Source organism: Globicephala melas, chromosome 10 (assembly GCF_963455315.2).
Source record: "Globicephala melas chromosome 10, mGloMel1.2, whole genome shotgun sequence".
Classification (NCBI taxonomy): Eukaryota; Metazoa; Chordata; class Mammalia; order Artiodactyla; family Delphinidae; genus Globicephala; species Globicephala melas.
The window spans coordinates 87,926,547-87,943,745 of record NC_083323.1 but is presented as its reverse complement, the minus strand read 5'-3'; the positions used below and the strand labels follow the sequence as shown (position 1 = coordinate 87,943,745).

General features: G+C 37.4%; 1 protein-coding gene and 1 pseudogene across 1 annotated transcript in view; one reads left to right on the top strand and one right to left on the bottom strand.

Moving 5' to 3' along the window:
* Positions 1-270: 270 nt before the first annotated feature.
* LOC132598007 (ADP-sugar pyrophosphatase pseudogene) lies at positions 271-671 on the top strand (annotated as a pseudogene).
* Positions 672-2,071: 1,400 nt separating this feature from the next.
* Positions 2,072-17,199, bottom strand: part of PLCZ1 (phospholipase C zeta 1) — a 42,587-nt gene continuing 27,459 nt past the window's right edge. The window contains exons 9-13 of the mRNA XM_030841376.2: positions 12,607-12,723; positions 11,344-11,516; positions 8,061-8,193; positions 2,929-3,078; positions 2,072-2,157 (exon numbers count right to left, since the gene is read on the bottom strand). Of these exons, the coding sequence (XP_030697236.2) occupies positions 2,072-2,157; positions 2,929-3,078; positions 8,061-8,193; positions 11,344-11,516; positions 12,607-12,723 (659 nt within the window). The remainder of the gene's footprint in view (positions 2,158-2,928; positions 3,079-8,060; positions 8,194-11,343; positions 11,517-12,606; positions 12,724-17,199) is intronic.

The following is a 17,199-nucleotide window of genomic DNA, read 5'->3' as shown; positions in this document are numbered from 1 at the left end:
GGTTGAACATAGATATTATAAATAAAATCCTTCTGAAATGGGTCACACTTAAAAAAAAAAACAACTTATAGGGATCCTACTGATCTAACAAGAACTTGGGAAACTGGGAAGCGTCCAACCATGTAAAGACAGTCGGCTGATGGGGTGGTGGTTACCTCAGTGCTGCAAACAACCCTTCGTTTACCAATGTATCGTTGTGGTGAAGCAGTTCTAACCACCAATGGCGGGCTGCTGCCTTGAATTCCCCGTGGGTCTCATCGATGACCACCAATGGCGGGCTGCTGCCTTGAATTCCCCGTGGGTCTCATCGATGACAACAAAAGCCCAGAAGGAGCTGCTCTTTGGGAGCTTGAGGAAGAAACTGGCTATAAGGGTGATGCTGCTGAATGTTCTCCACCTGTACGTATGGATCCAGGTTTGTCAAACTGTACCACACACACCGTGACAGTAACTATCAATGGAGATGATGCTGGACACGTGGGCCTAAGCCAAAGCCAGGAGATGGGGATTTTGCAGAAGTAACTTCCTTACCAAAGAATGACCTGCTGAAGAGACGTGATGCTCTGGTAGCTGGTGAACATCTGACAGTGGACACCAGAGTCTATTCCTACCCTCTGGCACTGAAACATGCAAACACGAAGCCGTCTGAAGGGCCCTTCCTGAAGTTTTAAGGGCAAAAGACAGTGGCCACGTTTTTGTAAACAGAACCACCAGGCCTCCTTCACTAAGAGTTTGTATTCAGCTTAGTTTTAATGTAGATTTGAAATTAGCTTTTTCATAAAATAAAAGCAATATAAGTAAATTAATAAGTAAAGATCCTCCTGTAATCTGGCAAAATAGAAGCAGGCCTCTGAGAACTGGCTGTGTGTCCCTCCCGGGGAGACTGTGCCCTAATCTTAAATCTAGAGAGCCCGTGAGTGAGGATCTGAATGACTATGCCCTGAGTAATCTGGGACATCTGACTCCTTATGGGTTGGATATTTGAATTCCCAGTGGCATTTTTATTTTAAATATTTAGTTCTGAGGCTAAACCATGATAATAGAAAAACATAGTAGATGTGATTTTTTTGTATATTTTTTCGGCCATCAACTGATAATACATTAGTAAACATCTCAAACAAAGAAGCATTTTTGTTATTTTAGTTATAAATTCAGATTTAATTTCAACAAATACCTATGAGGGCCCCCTAATTTGTCAAAAATTGTACTGGTGATTTCATCTCACTACCATGCAACAATGTGGTAGAACAAGTATTAGTATGCCTGGTTTTTTGAAAAACAGTTAATAATGAACCATATTCTTCTACATATGACATTTAGTAAAGCAAAGTCCTGCTGATGGTGAGAAGCCCAGCATATGAAACAGCACAGGAATCTCATCTCTGACCAAGAGGCAACCTTCAATGTGCATTTAGTGCAGATTCAGAAACACGGAAAATTCATTCAGAGATCCAAGCATGTAAGTCCCCATAGTAGATCTTTTTTACAGATACGGAGTCTGGAGGCAGTTTGAGTGCAAATCAAAATCATATGCACTCATAAGAATGTCTGTATAATTACAGGGTACCCAATCCAGTGCACAGCATCTGAGAACTAGTCTGAGAATGCAGGGGCTAATTGCTCGCCAGGATTCAAAAGGGCGCCAAGCACCTGGGAATCTAATTCCTTCCTACTACAATATGCAGTAGTGGGTGTCTAGAAATTAAAACACTCCTAGATTTCATATTTCTTTTATACTGCCAAATACTTGCCAACCTGTCTTATACAATCAGACATATTTTAGCATCTTGTAAATTCTACTAATTAAACATGATACAAGCAAGTTGAAAGAGCAGCCTCAGCAACAGAGGGGCAGGAGAAATTGGCTGACGAGAATGCCATACTGTCAGGACCCTCTGAAGTTTCTGTTTTGTTTCCACTGTTCTATTTTGCATATTTAAAATCGCACTGGCTCAATATCTCAAAATAATTATTTTGCTTCATGTTAGAAAAAAAGGGGAAAGATATGGACACCCATTCTGGCTGTTTTATTGCGATGTACAGCTAACACCGTGTCCGGCACCATTAGTTGCTATCTGACATACCAAACATAGATAAACAGGGAAGCAGGCTCAAGACTCTCACCCATTTTGGAAAACAAAGGAACACGACGGTAACCTGCAAAAAGAATCACATTTGATGAGAACAATAAAAATAAATTCATCAACAGTGGCCCCAGTAGTGCTCCTGAGAAATAATACAGTAAGCACATATAAAAGCTAGGACTAAGTAGTTATATTACATCCCATATATTAATTTTCCCCCAAAGTAAAATATTTGACGTTTCTATCCCGACTTCCTACTAAACACCACACAGCTCACACTTCTCCTCCCTCAAAGTGCAGCGTCTCCAAAATTAGCCACCACCCTTCTGCTTCAGAAAGACTGTTTCCTAGGTATATCTCAGATGGTGGTAGAAAAGTAAAAATAAGGATAGAATTGGGAGCACAGTGTAAGTCACCCCTGAAAGGTAACTGCAAGGCAGCCCTGGAAAGACTCAAGAAAAGAGAGCCTTGTGCTCCCAGTATCTCCTCAGGTGGGAAGAAGGACTCACTGCTTCTCCCTTCCGTGCAGTTCCCATCCTTCATTCCTTCACGGTAGTCATGCCTACTCTTAACTGAAACAACAGAGCTATGTCCATGTAGAGAAATTCTCATACAAGCCAAGTTTGTCTAATTAGTCTTCCTAGAAATCCCACTCCCCAACCCCACCTTCTGTATCAGAACACATTTCTGTAATTCCACTGGGAGAAAATATGTGTCAATACATAGATTTTCCTTTACATCTGACTGTCATGGAGAGAGCTATTTGGTATATAAAAGCGTGTCTTTGGTAAACTCCAATTATATATAAACATTAGCACAATCATCTTACTTTTAGGAATATTACCTTTGTTCATGCATAGAACTGGTAGAGTATATTGCCCAAGAAATTCATTTCCCGCTATTAAACCTTGATTTTCAACAACAAAACGTATCAATGCCAATTCTGGCACCTGAATAATAAATGTGAATGTTTCATTCCATCTTGGACTAAAAGCTGAAATATAAAGAAAGAGATACAACCAAAAAAAATCAAACACCATCCCTAGAGAAAAATGCATAATATCTGTTCTCTAAAATTCTTATTTTCAACACTTTTAATAGTAATAATAAAAGCTTGGGGTTTAAAGCACTTAAATTTTTAATGCACCCAATGACAAAGGAATAATAATGACAATAATAACACTTATTAGGTGTCTACAATTTCTGGGCAATATTCTAAAAACTTTAAGCAGGTAATCTCATTTAATCCTCACAAAAACCCTATCAGGGTTATTTCTATGCACATTTACAGATGAGAAAACTGAGCCACAAAGATGTTACATAACCTCCGAAGGCTTTCACATAAATAGCCATTAAGTGCTCGGGCAGGAAGTCAAACAAATGGAGTCTGATTTCAGAATGGAAACGTTTCACTATTATACAATATGACTGTTGTGTTCCAGCATTTTATTAACAAAGACACTGAGACATGAGGAAGTTAAATAACATCATTTTTCTATATCAGGTCCTATCATAAGAAGAGCTCTATAGACAGTTGTTGGAATGAGAGCTCACTAATGTCTGCTCTCAAGTCAGCTCCTGATCCTTCTTTTGACTAACTGCTCATTTTAAAATCCAAAGTCAAGGAGGAGCTTCAAGATGGCAGAAGAGTAAGACTAGAGATCACCTTCCTCCCCACAAATATATCAGAAATACATCTACATGTGGAAACAACCCATACAGAACACCTACTGAACGCTGGCAGAAGAACTCAGACCTCCCAAAAGGGAACAGAGGCCCTCAGGCAACCTACATGTAAAGGCAGGGCCAAATCCAAAGCTGAACCCCAGGAGCTGTGAGAACAAAGAAGAGAAAGGGAAATCTCTCCCAGCAGCCTCAGGAGCAGCAGATTAAAGCTCCACAATCAACTTGATGTACCTGCATCTGTGGAATACCTGAATAGACAACGAATCATCCCAAATTGAGGAGGTGGACTTTGGGAGCAATGACATATATTTTTTTTTCTTTTTCTCTGTTTGTGAGTGTGTATGTGTATGCGTCTGTGTGTGACTTTGTCTGTATAGCTTTGCTTTTACCATTTGTCCTAGGGTTCTGTCTGCCCTTTTTCTTTTTTTCTTTTTTTTTTTTAGTATAGTTTTTAGCACTTGTTATCACTGGGGGATTTGTTTTTTGGTTTGGTGGCTCTCTTTTTTCTTTCTTTCTTTCTTTTTTTAATTACTTTTTAAATTTTTTTAATAATTATTTTTTATTGTAATAACCTTATTTTATTTTATTTTTCTTTCTTTCTTTCTTTCTTTTTCCCTTTTATTCTGAGCCGTGTGGTGGACAGGTCAGTGCTCTGGCAGGGTGTCAGGCCTGTGCCTCTGAGGTGTGAGAGCCAGGGTCAGGACATTGTCCACCAGAGACCTCCCAGCGCCACATAATATTAAGCGGCAAAAATCTCCCAGGGATCTCCATCTCAAAGTCAAGACTCAGCTGAATGTGGATTTCTAACCTCTAGAACTGTGAGAAAATAAATTCCTATGTTTTAAGCCAACCAGTCTGTTTTTGTTGCTGCTGAAGCAGCCTGAACTAAGACACTGGGTAAGCATGAGTTAGAACTAAATTTGTGGTATCTTTGTATGGGTTGTTTGATCTAACCCAACCTGTCTGATATAATCTCCCCATAAACATGAACTACTTCTATTTAATTTCAACTCATTCAGCTTCATCAAAACAAGATGATGAGGACACGGGGAGGGTGAAGGGTAAGCTGGGACGAAGTGAGAGAGAGGCATGGACATATATACACTACCAAATGTAAAGTAGATAGCTAGTGGGAAGGCACATAGCACAGGGAGATCAGCTCGGTGCTTTGTGACCACCTAGAGGGGCGGGATAGGGAGGGTGGGAGGGAGGGAGACCCAAGAGGGAAGAGATATGGGGATATATGTATACATACAGCTGATTCACTTTGTTATAAAGCAGAAACTAACACACCATTGTAAAGCAATTATACTCCAATAAAGATGTTAAAAAAAAATACAAAGTCGATGAGTAATTTATGTCCTTAGCAAAACAGATTATCCCAAACACTCTCTTGCCAAACAAGAAATCCAAATTGTATCACAATGTGACCCAAATCAGATAAAAATTAAGCATAATTGAATGGAATCAAGAAATTCACATCCAGATCAAATATACACTCTTATTTAATAAAAACTCAAAAGTTCAGAGAAAAATAATGTATTACTTTTCATTGTACAAAGGCAATGCTACACCTACTACTTCAATAGATCTGTCCTTTGAGTTACATTTCAAGAAGTATTGAAGCATTTATGACTAATTATACCATATCTATGTTTTCTATGGTGCATCTGTAGTCACAAGTGCACATTTACTAGGAAGCAATCCAGAATGCAGTCTATGCCTGTAAAAATATTAAACAAATTGACTCACACTGAAATAATAACCATCCTACCTTGCCCTAAGAAAAGAAATAATTCAACGGAGTATAGTTGCAGGTTTAAGAGTCAGTTCTTTATAGACACTGAAAAATGTCTCCCCGAAATTCTTATACTAATTTATTCTTCCTCCTCCAACCCTCCTTCACCATACTCTCTTTCACTCTTTCATACACACACACACACACACACACACACACACACAATCATATATAGACATATATGAAAGTCCTTTTAGTGTCAAAATAAAATAAATAAATAAATAATAAACCAGAATATCACATTTGCTTAGTTACAAATAGAGTTAAAAATCACTTCCCCACCTTACCCAAATGTGATCGTTTTCCTCCCAGACTCTCATGTCTTTCATTACCCTACGATTACCCTAGTAGCTAAGTGATCTCAGAATCCCTCCTGTCCAGTTATCTACACCCTTAGTCTTGTTAGTCTTCCTCACATGCATCCTCCATTCCTTTTCTGATGCCACAGCCCTTGTTTAGGACCTAACTTCTACATGCTCTAACCATGAGATCACATCTAACTCTATTCTGTATTTCTCATCTCTCTCTCATACACTTCGTCCTCTCTACTCTGCAGAAATGATCTCTGGAACGCTCAACTCTCTTAGTGTTTTGTATCCCTGTTTAAAAGTTTTAATTTTATTCAGAAAAGAAAGTTTCTACTACCTTATCATGGCTTTCACTATTTTCCATGACCATACCCAATGTAAATTTCTCATTTTATCTCACACTAATCTTTCTTAAGTACATTGCATTTGAACTTCTTTACTCTTCCCTAACATGTTTGAATTTTGTTTTCTCCATGTTTTAGCACTCATATTATTACTTTTGCCTTAAATTTCCTTATCCTTGGGAATTCCCTGGCCACCCAATGATTAGGATTTGGCTCTTTCACTGCCATGGCCCAGGTTCAATCCCTGATCAGGGAACTAAGATCATGCAAGCCTCTCAGCATGGCCAAAAAAAAAAAAAAAAAAAAAGAAAGAAAAGAAAAAGAAAAAAGTTCTCTTATCCTCAATCTCTATAAAAATTCTACTCATTTGCCAAGAACCATCTCAAAATTTGTCCCTTCCATACAATTCTCTGCACTTTCTTTAAAGCACTAATGACTTTTTCATAACAGTTTTACTTATATTTAATTCCACACTGAACTGTAAACTATCCACAATAGAATTAGTTGGGACATACATAAGAATGCAGTTAATAAACAGAGATTTGAAGTTTTTTTGATACTTAGAACCAGGCTTTTAATATAATGGGCCCAGTAATGTCTGATGAACCAAACTGAATTTCTGTAGGGATATTCTCATAAAACCCAGGGATGCAATCGAATTTCTAACGGGAGCTAGAATCACAGTATTATATAAGGGGTGCATTGAATAAATAAATGTTCTGTGCATTTTGTCATGAAGATTCAAGTAAGGGGATGGAGAAAACAAGGGATAGGTTACTAGAAGCTTCCTGATAGCAGTTACCATTTCTTGACACTGCCAATTCAACTCTAAGGGGTGCCAAATAAGGCAGGAAGTCATCACTAATATCCCTTCCCACTGATAACACAGGATGAGGTAGCAAAACTTCCCAAACCTTTTTTCATGCCTTTTGCACTAGGGGCCATACTGGAGGAATATTCTGGATTTGGGAGGAGCTGAACATTGGACATTTGTGGGGAGGGTATTATCACCAAAGAAGAAGAAGTCTACTGAGACTGCACCTGCTTCTCTCTCTGTGCCATTTAGCCTGGAGCATATTTCCAGACTCTGAAATGAAGTCCACTATATTTTGGGAATATCCACTCATAGAAGATTCTAGACTCAAAGGATCAGTTGCAAGCTCTCTTCCCAGGTGATTCTAAGAGTCAACCCCAAGAATCTATAGTTTTCTAATTTCTTTCATGATTTCAACTTCAGAGAAGAAATAACAATGTCAGTACTGTATTACCTAAACTATCATGGGATGCTGGAACACTGAAAATCCTACCAAAGTCATTTCTTCCATTCCTACATTTCTCTTCTGGCAAAAATGACTGAATTTTTTATCCAAATACTGTACGAGTAAGTTTCTATGGCATCCTTAGCCTGAGTCAGAAGCCACAGACCTCTGATCTAAAATAATTCAAGTAGTGAAGTAAAACTATGTAACATGCGGTATCAGAGAAATCATAAGTTCTTTATTTTACACAGAGGCTAGAAGCTAAGTAGATTTGCAGCTATCAAAATGTCACTCTTAATTCAGTCATACAAGGAAACATAAAAAGGAAGTAAAAATGGAAAAACCACTAATTTTTCAGGTCAGATACATTTTTGTATCTGTAATCTGAAAATACATCTCGCCAACATTAAGTCATTGTCAAATTGTTTTTGCTGCATATAACACTTTGGTCATCTTGAACATAATGCAAAACCTTTTCCTTATGAATAATAAAAATGTATCAAAACTCTATCAATATATAATTTTTAAGCTTTTCAACAAGAAGTCTAATAAATGTTCGATAAAATATATTAGGAGCTCACCATTTTTTTTAATTACACGACTCTGCTGTTTCATTTGATCATTTGGAACTCCCAAAATTTCTATAATCACTAATGTGTCAGCTTTGTTAGATGATGAATGACAACTGGGAGGCAACTGGATCCCACTGATGAGCTGCACAAAAATAAGGGAATTCAAGAATTGAGCAGAATGTCAAACTGCACCACTGCTTAATTTCAAAATAAAACAGGTTTTCCAAAAATCATGATTGACTAAGTCATTTCCCACCAAAAAAAACAAACAAACAAACAAAGTAGAAAATAGTGCCAATTATTAATTTTAACTCTTTTATCCTCAAATATCAATAGATGAACACCAGGAACATGTCTAAATTATTCCATTTTACCAATATGTGATTATAATAGAATCCACATTCTCCAAGATTGATGGTCCAACAAATATTTTTATTTTAAAAGCATTGTTATGATTCCCTTCTACTGTAATTCAGGCTGAGTCGCTCCAAAAACATGAACTCTTTTCAAATTCATATTGTATATATACAACAAAAATATGGTAAAATATAAATACAACTTCTGAAATATAAGAAAAAACACCACATAATTTCCTATGATAGCATTCTCTGACAGTATAATTTATATGTTTGGATAATTTATCATGAAATTTTACCTTACCCATCACTTTCCATATTATCATAAGTAACCTGAGTTTGACAAAATCAATTATTTCATATATATATTAGGGACCGGATAGCAGAAAATGCTTAACAAAGTAACTAATAATAGTTTTATTTAGTCTTCTATTAGTCAAGCTAATTGTTGAAGCACAGATTTGTTTTACTTTAAGGAACAAAGTCCGAATTAAAAAAAAAAAACAGTATTTGAAGTATACTAGTTCATAGAGTGTACTAATGTAAAAAATTGAGACATGATTTCAATTTCTGAAGATTATAATAAAGAGGAACAAGTAAATAATTGTTGTGAAAATAGAAGGAAAAGAAAAGAAAAAAGTGCCAGTGTGTAATTTTTTCCTTCCTACATCCACAAATTATGGCATCAGCTAGAAACCAGAGTAACTGTGCAAATATTTAACAACCAGTATGGAACGGGCATTGATCAATAAGCATAATTAGATATCAAGGTAACTTGAAAGAACATTGACTGTGAAAAACTAGCACACTGATAGCAGAGCCTATCAGCTGAATATAGGCCCTCCAGGTAATAAACCCTTATCAGTATGGAGAAGGTGCACACTGAAATAGAATTTAGAGATTTATTGTTCAAATAATTTGTACACTCTGATTCACAAAGCCCTTCCATGGGCCTCTGCAGAGGATGGATGTCAAACAGAAAACCCTTAGTGGTCAACCAGATAGTTCTGTTTTCATCTATTGGTCTTATACACGAGATTTTAAACTTAGAAAATGATACCTTAGTTTTTATAAGCTTGAAAATAACTGATTTAATCCAAAGTTCTCTGTTTACAGTTGACAAAGAGTAAACCAGAAATGTTAAATGGCTTCATCAAGGACATAAGAAAGCTAATGGCAAAACTAGGCCTTTTTATTCCCAAATCATACTCTCCACCATTTGTGCAAGTCATAATGTAATCACAAAGCTCCTAGAACAATCAGAACAAGAGGGGAGACACACATGGCTGTGGCAGCAGCTTCCCAGGAAAATCATCAACCCTGCCTCCTTCACACCATGTCACTTACACCCCTACATGAGACCTCTCAGAATACAAACAGGCGGCATTTGTAAACATCTATGCATACCAGCTATCCTCCATCTTCACTTTCTCAATAAAAGAGCACATATATTCTCTTTAGTATTCTCAACTTGAAAAAGAAATCATTCATTCAATTAACCTACATGTATTGAGCATATACTTTGTGTCAGTTACTGTGGATAAGGGTTGAACAAAACACAGTCCTTATCCTTAAAGGACCCTCAGACAAGTGGGGGGAGAAAGACAAGTATAACAAGTAGATAATTATAATTTACAGTGTGGTAAGTGCCGTAATGTATGCATGTATAGGGTGTTATGGAAAAACAGAAGAAAACTTCAAAAGAAGCACAGGAAAAAGCTTCCAAAAAGAAGTGACACTTAAAGTATTGAAAAATGATTCAGAATGCAATAGGCAGATGAAGGATGGAAGAGTAGTCCAATCAAAGGAAATAGCATATGCAATACATAGAAGAGTCATTATGGACAAAAAAGAAGGCTTCCATACAGTTTCGGAATGGGTTGAAAGGCTGGAAGAAGTGAGAGATGAGGCTAGAGGAGTAGGACAAAGCCAGACTAAGAAAACGATCAGGAGACACAAATAAATATTAAGTAGGCATGATAAGATTAGCACTGAAGCAAAATCTCTCTGGTTGACTTGTGGAAGATGGACCAGGACAACTGAGACAAGGCTCCCTGAAAACCCCTTAGGAAGCCAAAGGAATGGAGGTGATGACAGGTAACAGATTCCTAAAAAAAAAAAAGACAGTAACAAATGACATCAGATCAAGGGGATGGATAAGGAAGACATTTAAAGTGAGATCTACAGAACTTAGAAATGGATTGGACATGGGAGGTGAAGGAGATGTGGAAGACAAGAATATCTCCACTTTTCTTGCCTGAATTAATTGAGTCAAGGAATTTGACTCAGTTCACTGAGACTTAAATAAACTAGAAGTAGATTTGACGAGGAAGGGATGTTCAGGCTTTAATATTTTAAGTTTGACAGAATATTGGTAAGGAGGCTAAGTAGGCTATTAAAAATAAGCCTTTATAGTCCAAAAATGAGGTCAGATTTGAGCATTGTTTGGGGTTGAAACAGTGAATGTGTATAATGTGAATGTGTATAAAAGAATACAAGGAGGATGTTTAGTTTGAGATAAGGATTAAGAAATTCTTTCTCACCCACAAATGAAAGTGAGAAAGAATCGCTTGCATATAGATTAAAAAGGAAAGAAGAAATCCACAGAAGCACATCAATGAGATTTGTGTGGATTAGGAAGGGATCTGAAAAAGTGGCTGAAACACCCCATCTTCTCACTAGAACAACAACTAGAACAACTAGACTAGTTCCTCTAAATTAGAACTATGCAATTTTTTCATTCATGCAAAAAGGCAACAGAAAGACATTTTTCAGATATGGAAGGATGCTGAAATACCACCCACCTACATTACCTGAAAAGATTAACAGAAATTTAAAAGGCATTAAAGAAAATCAATAGAACTAAAAATATTAATGCATACTATCTAGCTTATATCATAACCAATACAGGTAAAAGAAAAAGTAATGAATCTTACCCTTATCATAAGTATGACTGGATTACTGTCCATTAGTGCTTTATTTGGATTAAACTTTGTTTTACTATCTCTTAGGAAGTGTGGTTTCAAAATATATCCAGAACCACCATTATCCAAAAATTTCCCGTTTTGAAGATCCATAGGCAGACCAGGGGTCTGGAAATTTAAGGCCACTGTGAGGGAAAAAGAGTATTTTGACATTGTCAGGAAACAGAGGGTATATCTAAAGAAACGCAACTAAACAGTTTACTGAAACCTAATCATGGATTATATATCTTTGAACATTTTAAGAGCAAGCATTTGCCAAATAAGTCATGATTTTTAAACCTTTCCTTTTGCCATGTCTTTGTTAACATATGAAGGTGAGTTTCAAAATTTAATCTGCAAATTATTTTACAGCTTTGAGTTAAAAAATCAAAATGGCATACAGCATAGATTATAGAATAGCAATGTACATGTCAGAAAACATTCAGGAAATATGAGAGTAAAGAAAATCAGTCATTAAATGCTGGAAGGGAAGACACCAACTGTATCATAAACTTTCAGGTCTAAAGAGGTACTGTAATCACTTGAGGAGAAAGCGAGGAACAGGCAGAGCAGTAATTGTCGTTAAAATACAGAAACAACTCCGTATAGGCTGGTAAACAGCCACTATATGCAGTACCACCATCTACCCCCCACTGCCCTCCCCAGCATCCTGATCCCGCCCCCTCCCTCTCTGAAAACCTATGAGCCTTGTCACAATCGAGCAGCAGAAGGGTTAACACCTGGCACTGTCTGACTGGTTAGTCCCACTGGTACACCAGTTGATCAATTTGGAATAAGGAGAGTCAGTCAAGGACAAATAACAAAGCTATGCAGTCTTACTTTTCAATACTATGAATGCAGAAGTGATTAAAGTACAAAAAAGCAGAGGCCACTCGATTTGAAGAGGCCCTTAGCAAATCTTTCAAGCAAAGGACTCTATCTTCACTGTTCTCTTACATCTCTTTTTTGGTTTCTTTTTCCCATTCCTACAATTCCCATGCAAACTCCTCATGAATTTAACCTCCATGCTTCTACCCTCACCTAGATTTACCCTTTTCAACCTATTTAGGATTAACTTCAACTCTTGAAGCCATTGATTCATCATTGCTTGACTCCAAAACACCCAGGCTCGAAAATTCTTCAAAGGAAGCTCTTTTCATGAATCTTTTATTAATTCACAAAATGAATTTATTTTATCTTATTTTTGCAAAAAACTCAATATCCTATGTAACATACCCATTTGACAACCTACATTCCAAAATTCTTGAGGATTAAAATTAGAAGAGTCTGCTCTTGTTGCTTTGGGATATATTCTGGTAATGAACTTCGTGGTGTGAAGAATAAATTCATTGGCTAAAAAAAGAAATTTATTAAAACATTTCAAAGATTTCAAATAAACTACTATGTCTATATATTTATTTAATTCTACAACAGTTTCAATAATGTTGATGTCTATTGTCCTGGCAGAAATACTTGCAATTCATGAAAATCAAAATAAATTCATGCCTTTGTTTGGCAGAGTAATTCACTGTTATTGAAAAGTTAATAATAATTTTTATTAAACAATTTTATGTAATTATTCACTCAAAGAAAGAAACAATTGGATAATATATTTCTTTTTGTTCACATCCAAATTAATTTCACTTTGACATAGAGTATATAAAATTCCAAAATAAAATGCATCCATTTTTGAAAACGAAAGTATCTTTACCCATTTTGGTTTTTTTCACTTTGGTTTTCACATTAGGAAAGAATTGCACGGAAGTCATATAAAACTATGTGATGTCATCCAAGTTAATCAAGTTGAATATTTAACAGATCCTCAGGGCTGAAAGGGACCTTAAAGTTACTCAACTCAGCTTCCAGCTGACCTTCTAACCACCATAGTATCTTTCCCCAAAATTCATTCAATTTCTGTTTGCATCCCTCCATTGAAAGAGAACTTGCAGGACTTCCCTGGTGGCACAGTGGTTAAGAACCCACCTGCCAATGCAGGGGACACTGGTTCGAGACTTGGTCCAGGAAGATCATACATGCCGTGGAGCACCTAAGCCCGTGTGCCACAACTACTGAAGCCCACACTCCTAGAGCCCATGCTCCTCAGCAAGAAAAGCCACTGCAATGAGAAGCCCGCACACCACAAAGAAAAGTAGCCCATGCTCACTGCAACTAGAGAAAGCCAGCGTGCAGCAATAAAGTCCCAACACAGCCAAAAATAAATAAATAAATAAAGTTATTAAAAAATAAAACGTATTTGTTCTTCAAAAAAAAAAAAGAGAGAGAGAACTTGCTATCTCCCAATACTTCTGATTATTTCAAATGTTTTCCTTACAAGGAAAGGAAGACAATGTCTATACTTGAAGCACACACACACACACACACACAGAGTCTGTTTCAGTTTCTATACATATTCTTTATGTTTCTACTTATATTTTTTACACATTTCTAGTAATTCTATTTAAATCACTTAAGATTCAAAACTAATTTACACCATATACCATTGGACACCCCTCAAATTTTTGAACATAGATTTTATGTTTCTCCAAGGTTTTTATTCTTTCACTAAGCAGATCCTTTTCCCACAACTATTTCTGCTAATATGGTGACCAGTCATGGAAGAAATGGTTATTGCCTATGTCCACTCTATTTGCTCTTCAGGCTAGAACAGAATCATTGCCACTCTCATCCTAAAAACTGTTCCTTAGGAAGCACTGTCAGGTAAAAAATTCCAGTTACTGAAGTTAATAGTAATTACAATTAATTTAATTAACACTCAATTTTAGAAGTTATCCTCTCCTTGAGGAAAAGTTCACTTTGAAGCTACTCGTGTACAAATGCACTTTGTGTGTCCAAGTGTCATGATCCCTTATCCAGTCCTAAACTAGATGTCTATCTGTTGATAAAATACGTACTCTTCTGGGTCTTAATTTTTTTCATCTACAAAGCGATAAACATGAATGATCACTATGGACCCTTAACATGATTTTGTTACTTCTGAGATTTAGAAATTAAACATGCTATTTTTTCACATAGCATGAGAAATGTGAAAATTAAATAAGAAAATAACATATAATCTCACCACTCAAATAATAACCCTGATAACCTCTTGGTATATATATATTTCCATTCTTTTGTCATATGTATATACTTATTTTTAATTGAATCTTATTGTTTATTCCCTTTTATAAACTTCCAGTTTTTAACTTACTAAGATAACACGAAAATCATTCCATTTCAATAATATTCACCGACATTATTTTTAAATAACTGAAAAGCATTCACACATATGAAAATTTCTGTTTCTGATTTTTCCCTATTATAAACTTAATGATGTTTATTGTTTTTAATGATAGACATCCTTGCAGAACATCTTTGCCCAATCATTAATTATTTACTATTAACTTTTGGCACAAGAAAAATATTCTATACTCTTTCCAAAGAAACGCTGATGCTATATTTTATGACTCTGCTCTGAACTACCCAGTCCCTTTTCAGATTTTGAGCAAGTGTTTAATATGATGAGAGTGAGAGAATTATAACGACTTTTGCTGTGCCCACATGTCCTGTCCCCATGAACAACAAAAACCATCCGATAGTTTGAAAGAATGGAGGCTAGTAAAGTAGGTCATTCATATTCAAACTCTGTTGACAATAGTTCACAGTAAAAAATATGCTTTATATCACAACCCAACACCACACACACACACACACACACACACAAAATTGTTTCACAAAACAAAACTTATTCTTCCTGCCTACGTCTTCTCCATCCTATTATTTTGTTCTATTCCATTCCATTTTGTTCTATTCCATTCCATTCTGCTCTATTCTATTCTTTTAACTGTCATTTAGATCTACTGAATTGACTTTTGGTCACAAGCCTCAACTTAAAAAAAAAAAAAAGCCCTATATAGGATCTTTCTAATAGGCAGTTTGAGGAGATAAGCTAAAGCATGCCTCAAAACCCTAGGGTTGGGCTTCCCTGGTGGCGCAGTGGTTGAGAGTCCGTCCGCCTGCCGATGCAGGGGACGCAGGTTCGTGCCCAGGTCCGGGAGGATCCCACATGCCGCAGAGCGGCTGGGCCCGTGAGCCATGGCCGCTGGGCCTGCGCATCCCGAGCCTGTGCTCTGCAACGGGAGAGGCCACAACAGTGAGAGGCCAAAAAAAAAAAAACCCTAGGGTACCAATGGCCAGCCAAATGAGGTTAACCAACAAATATACCAGAATCTGCATTTCCTAATAGCCAACAGCTTTTCTCAAGTCAGTCGCAGGTGCTGATTTCTCTGCCATAGCACTTCTACATAAGACGGTAGATTGCAATTTTAAAAAGGATATGGAGAGTCACCTGATTCTGATTATTAAGCTAATTGTTGAGGCACAGGGTAGGCTGCCCCTAAAATGTGCTTCAGTGGCATATTGATTATTTTGAATTAAAGTGACTTAAGAAATGGCCAATGCAAGAGGGACGCTCTATCCCTCCTTTCTGTCTCCTTCAAAGCAGGAAATAAATGTCTCATGTGAAAGATGCACTCCCTGCGTCTGAACATAGGACACCCTTCCCACCAAAGACAGGGAATTCAGGGCTGAGAAGACTGTGAAAACAAACTTTGTGACTTCTTTAATTTACTACCCCAAGCCCAAACGCTGTTTGAATTCTTCACTAATTGGTCACCCGAAACCTAAGTTTCTTTGTCCTGTCAATTCCTCACAAATTTATTGTTTCTTTGTCTAAAAAGTATAAAACCTGCTGACTTTGGTCACTTCTTAGGTCCCATTTATATGAATAAAATTTTGTTTCTTTTTCTCCTGTCAATATGACTTGCGTCAGTTTTATTAGTAGTCCAGCCACAAGAACTCAAGAAGGATAGACGGAAAAAATTTCCCCTCCTGACAGACCATCCCTTTTTAAGTTGATGATATTTCCTGCCATATAAGTCTGAGAAGAAGGTAGCGTCTTCTTCCCATTCTCTTTCCCTGTTGTGTCTCGGGCTCTATCAAGCAGAATAAACCCACCTCAGATGTAGAGTCAGGAGACAGTGAAAAGAAGATGCAGAGACACATGGTCCCTCTGCAGGTACACAGCCATCTGGCAGTCTGGCCTGGGTACCATTTTTTTTTTTTTTTTTTGCGGTACGCGGGCCTCTCACTGTTGTGGCCTCTCCCGTTGCGGAGCACAGGCTCCGGACGCGCAGGCTCAGCGGCCATGGCTCACGGGCCTAGTCGCTCCGCGGCCTGTGGGATCTTCCCAGACCGGGGCACGAACCCATGTCCCCTGCATCGGCGGGCGGACTCTCAACCACCGCGCCACCAGGGAAGCCCCTGGGTACCATTTTTTCCTTCTTCTTCACCTTAGAGATACAGCCTCCCAGTCTATTTAACTCTACCGCTTAGTGCCCACCGAGTCCACAAAGTTCACCCTGGCTCCAGTCTCCCCGCCATCAGCCTTTATCATCTCCTCCCTGCAGACGGTGTCACCCTTATGCACTAACAGAGGCATCTTTCAGAAACACACAGGGGATCATGTGACTCCTGAGATTTCAATCTTTTCCTACTCACTTTGGATTGTAGGACAAAGTCCAAGTTCCTTGTAATTTGGCTTTGCCTACCTCTGTAGCCTTGTAGCCACTGCTCTCCCATGTAAACTGCTCACCACAGCCCCTCCCAACAAAGTGTCCATACTGGACATTCTCAATCAAAATTTCATGACTTAAAATAATGGTTGAGTTCTGTGAAATAAAACTTAATGCGACCTGAGGCATATAACCCTTTTTAAAATATGTTAAATATGTTGAAATTGTACTAGAATATAGTTTTTGTAAACATCATTGA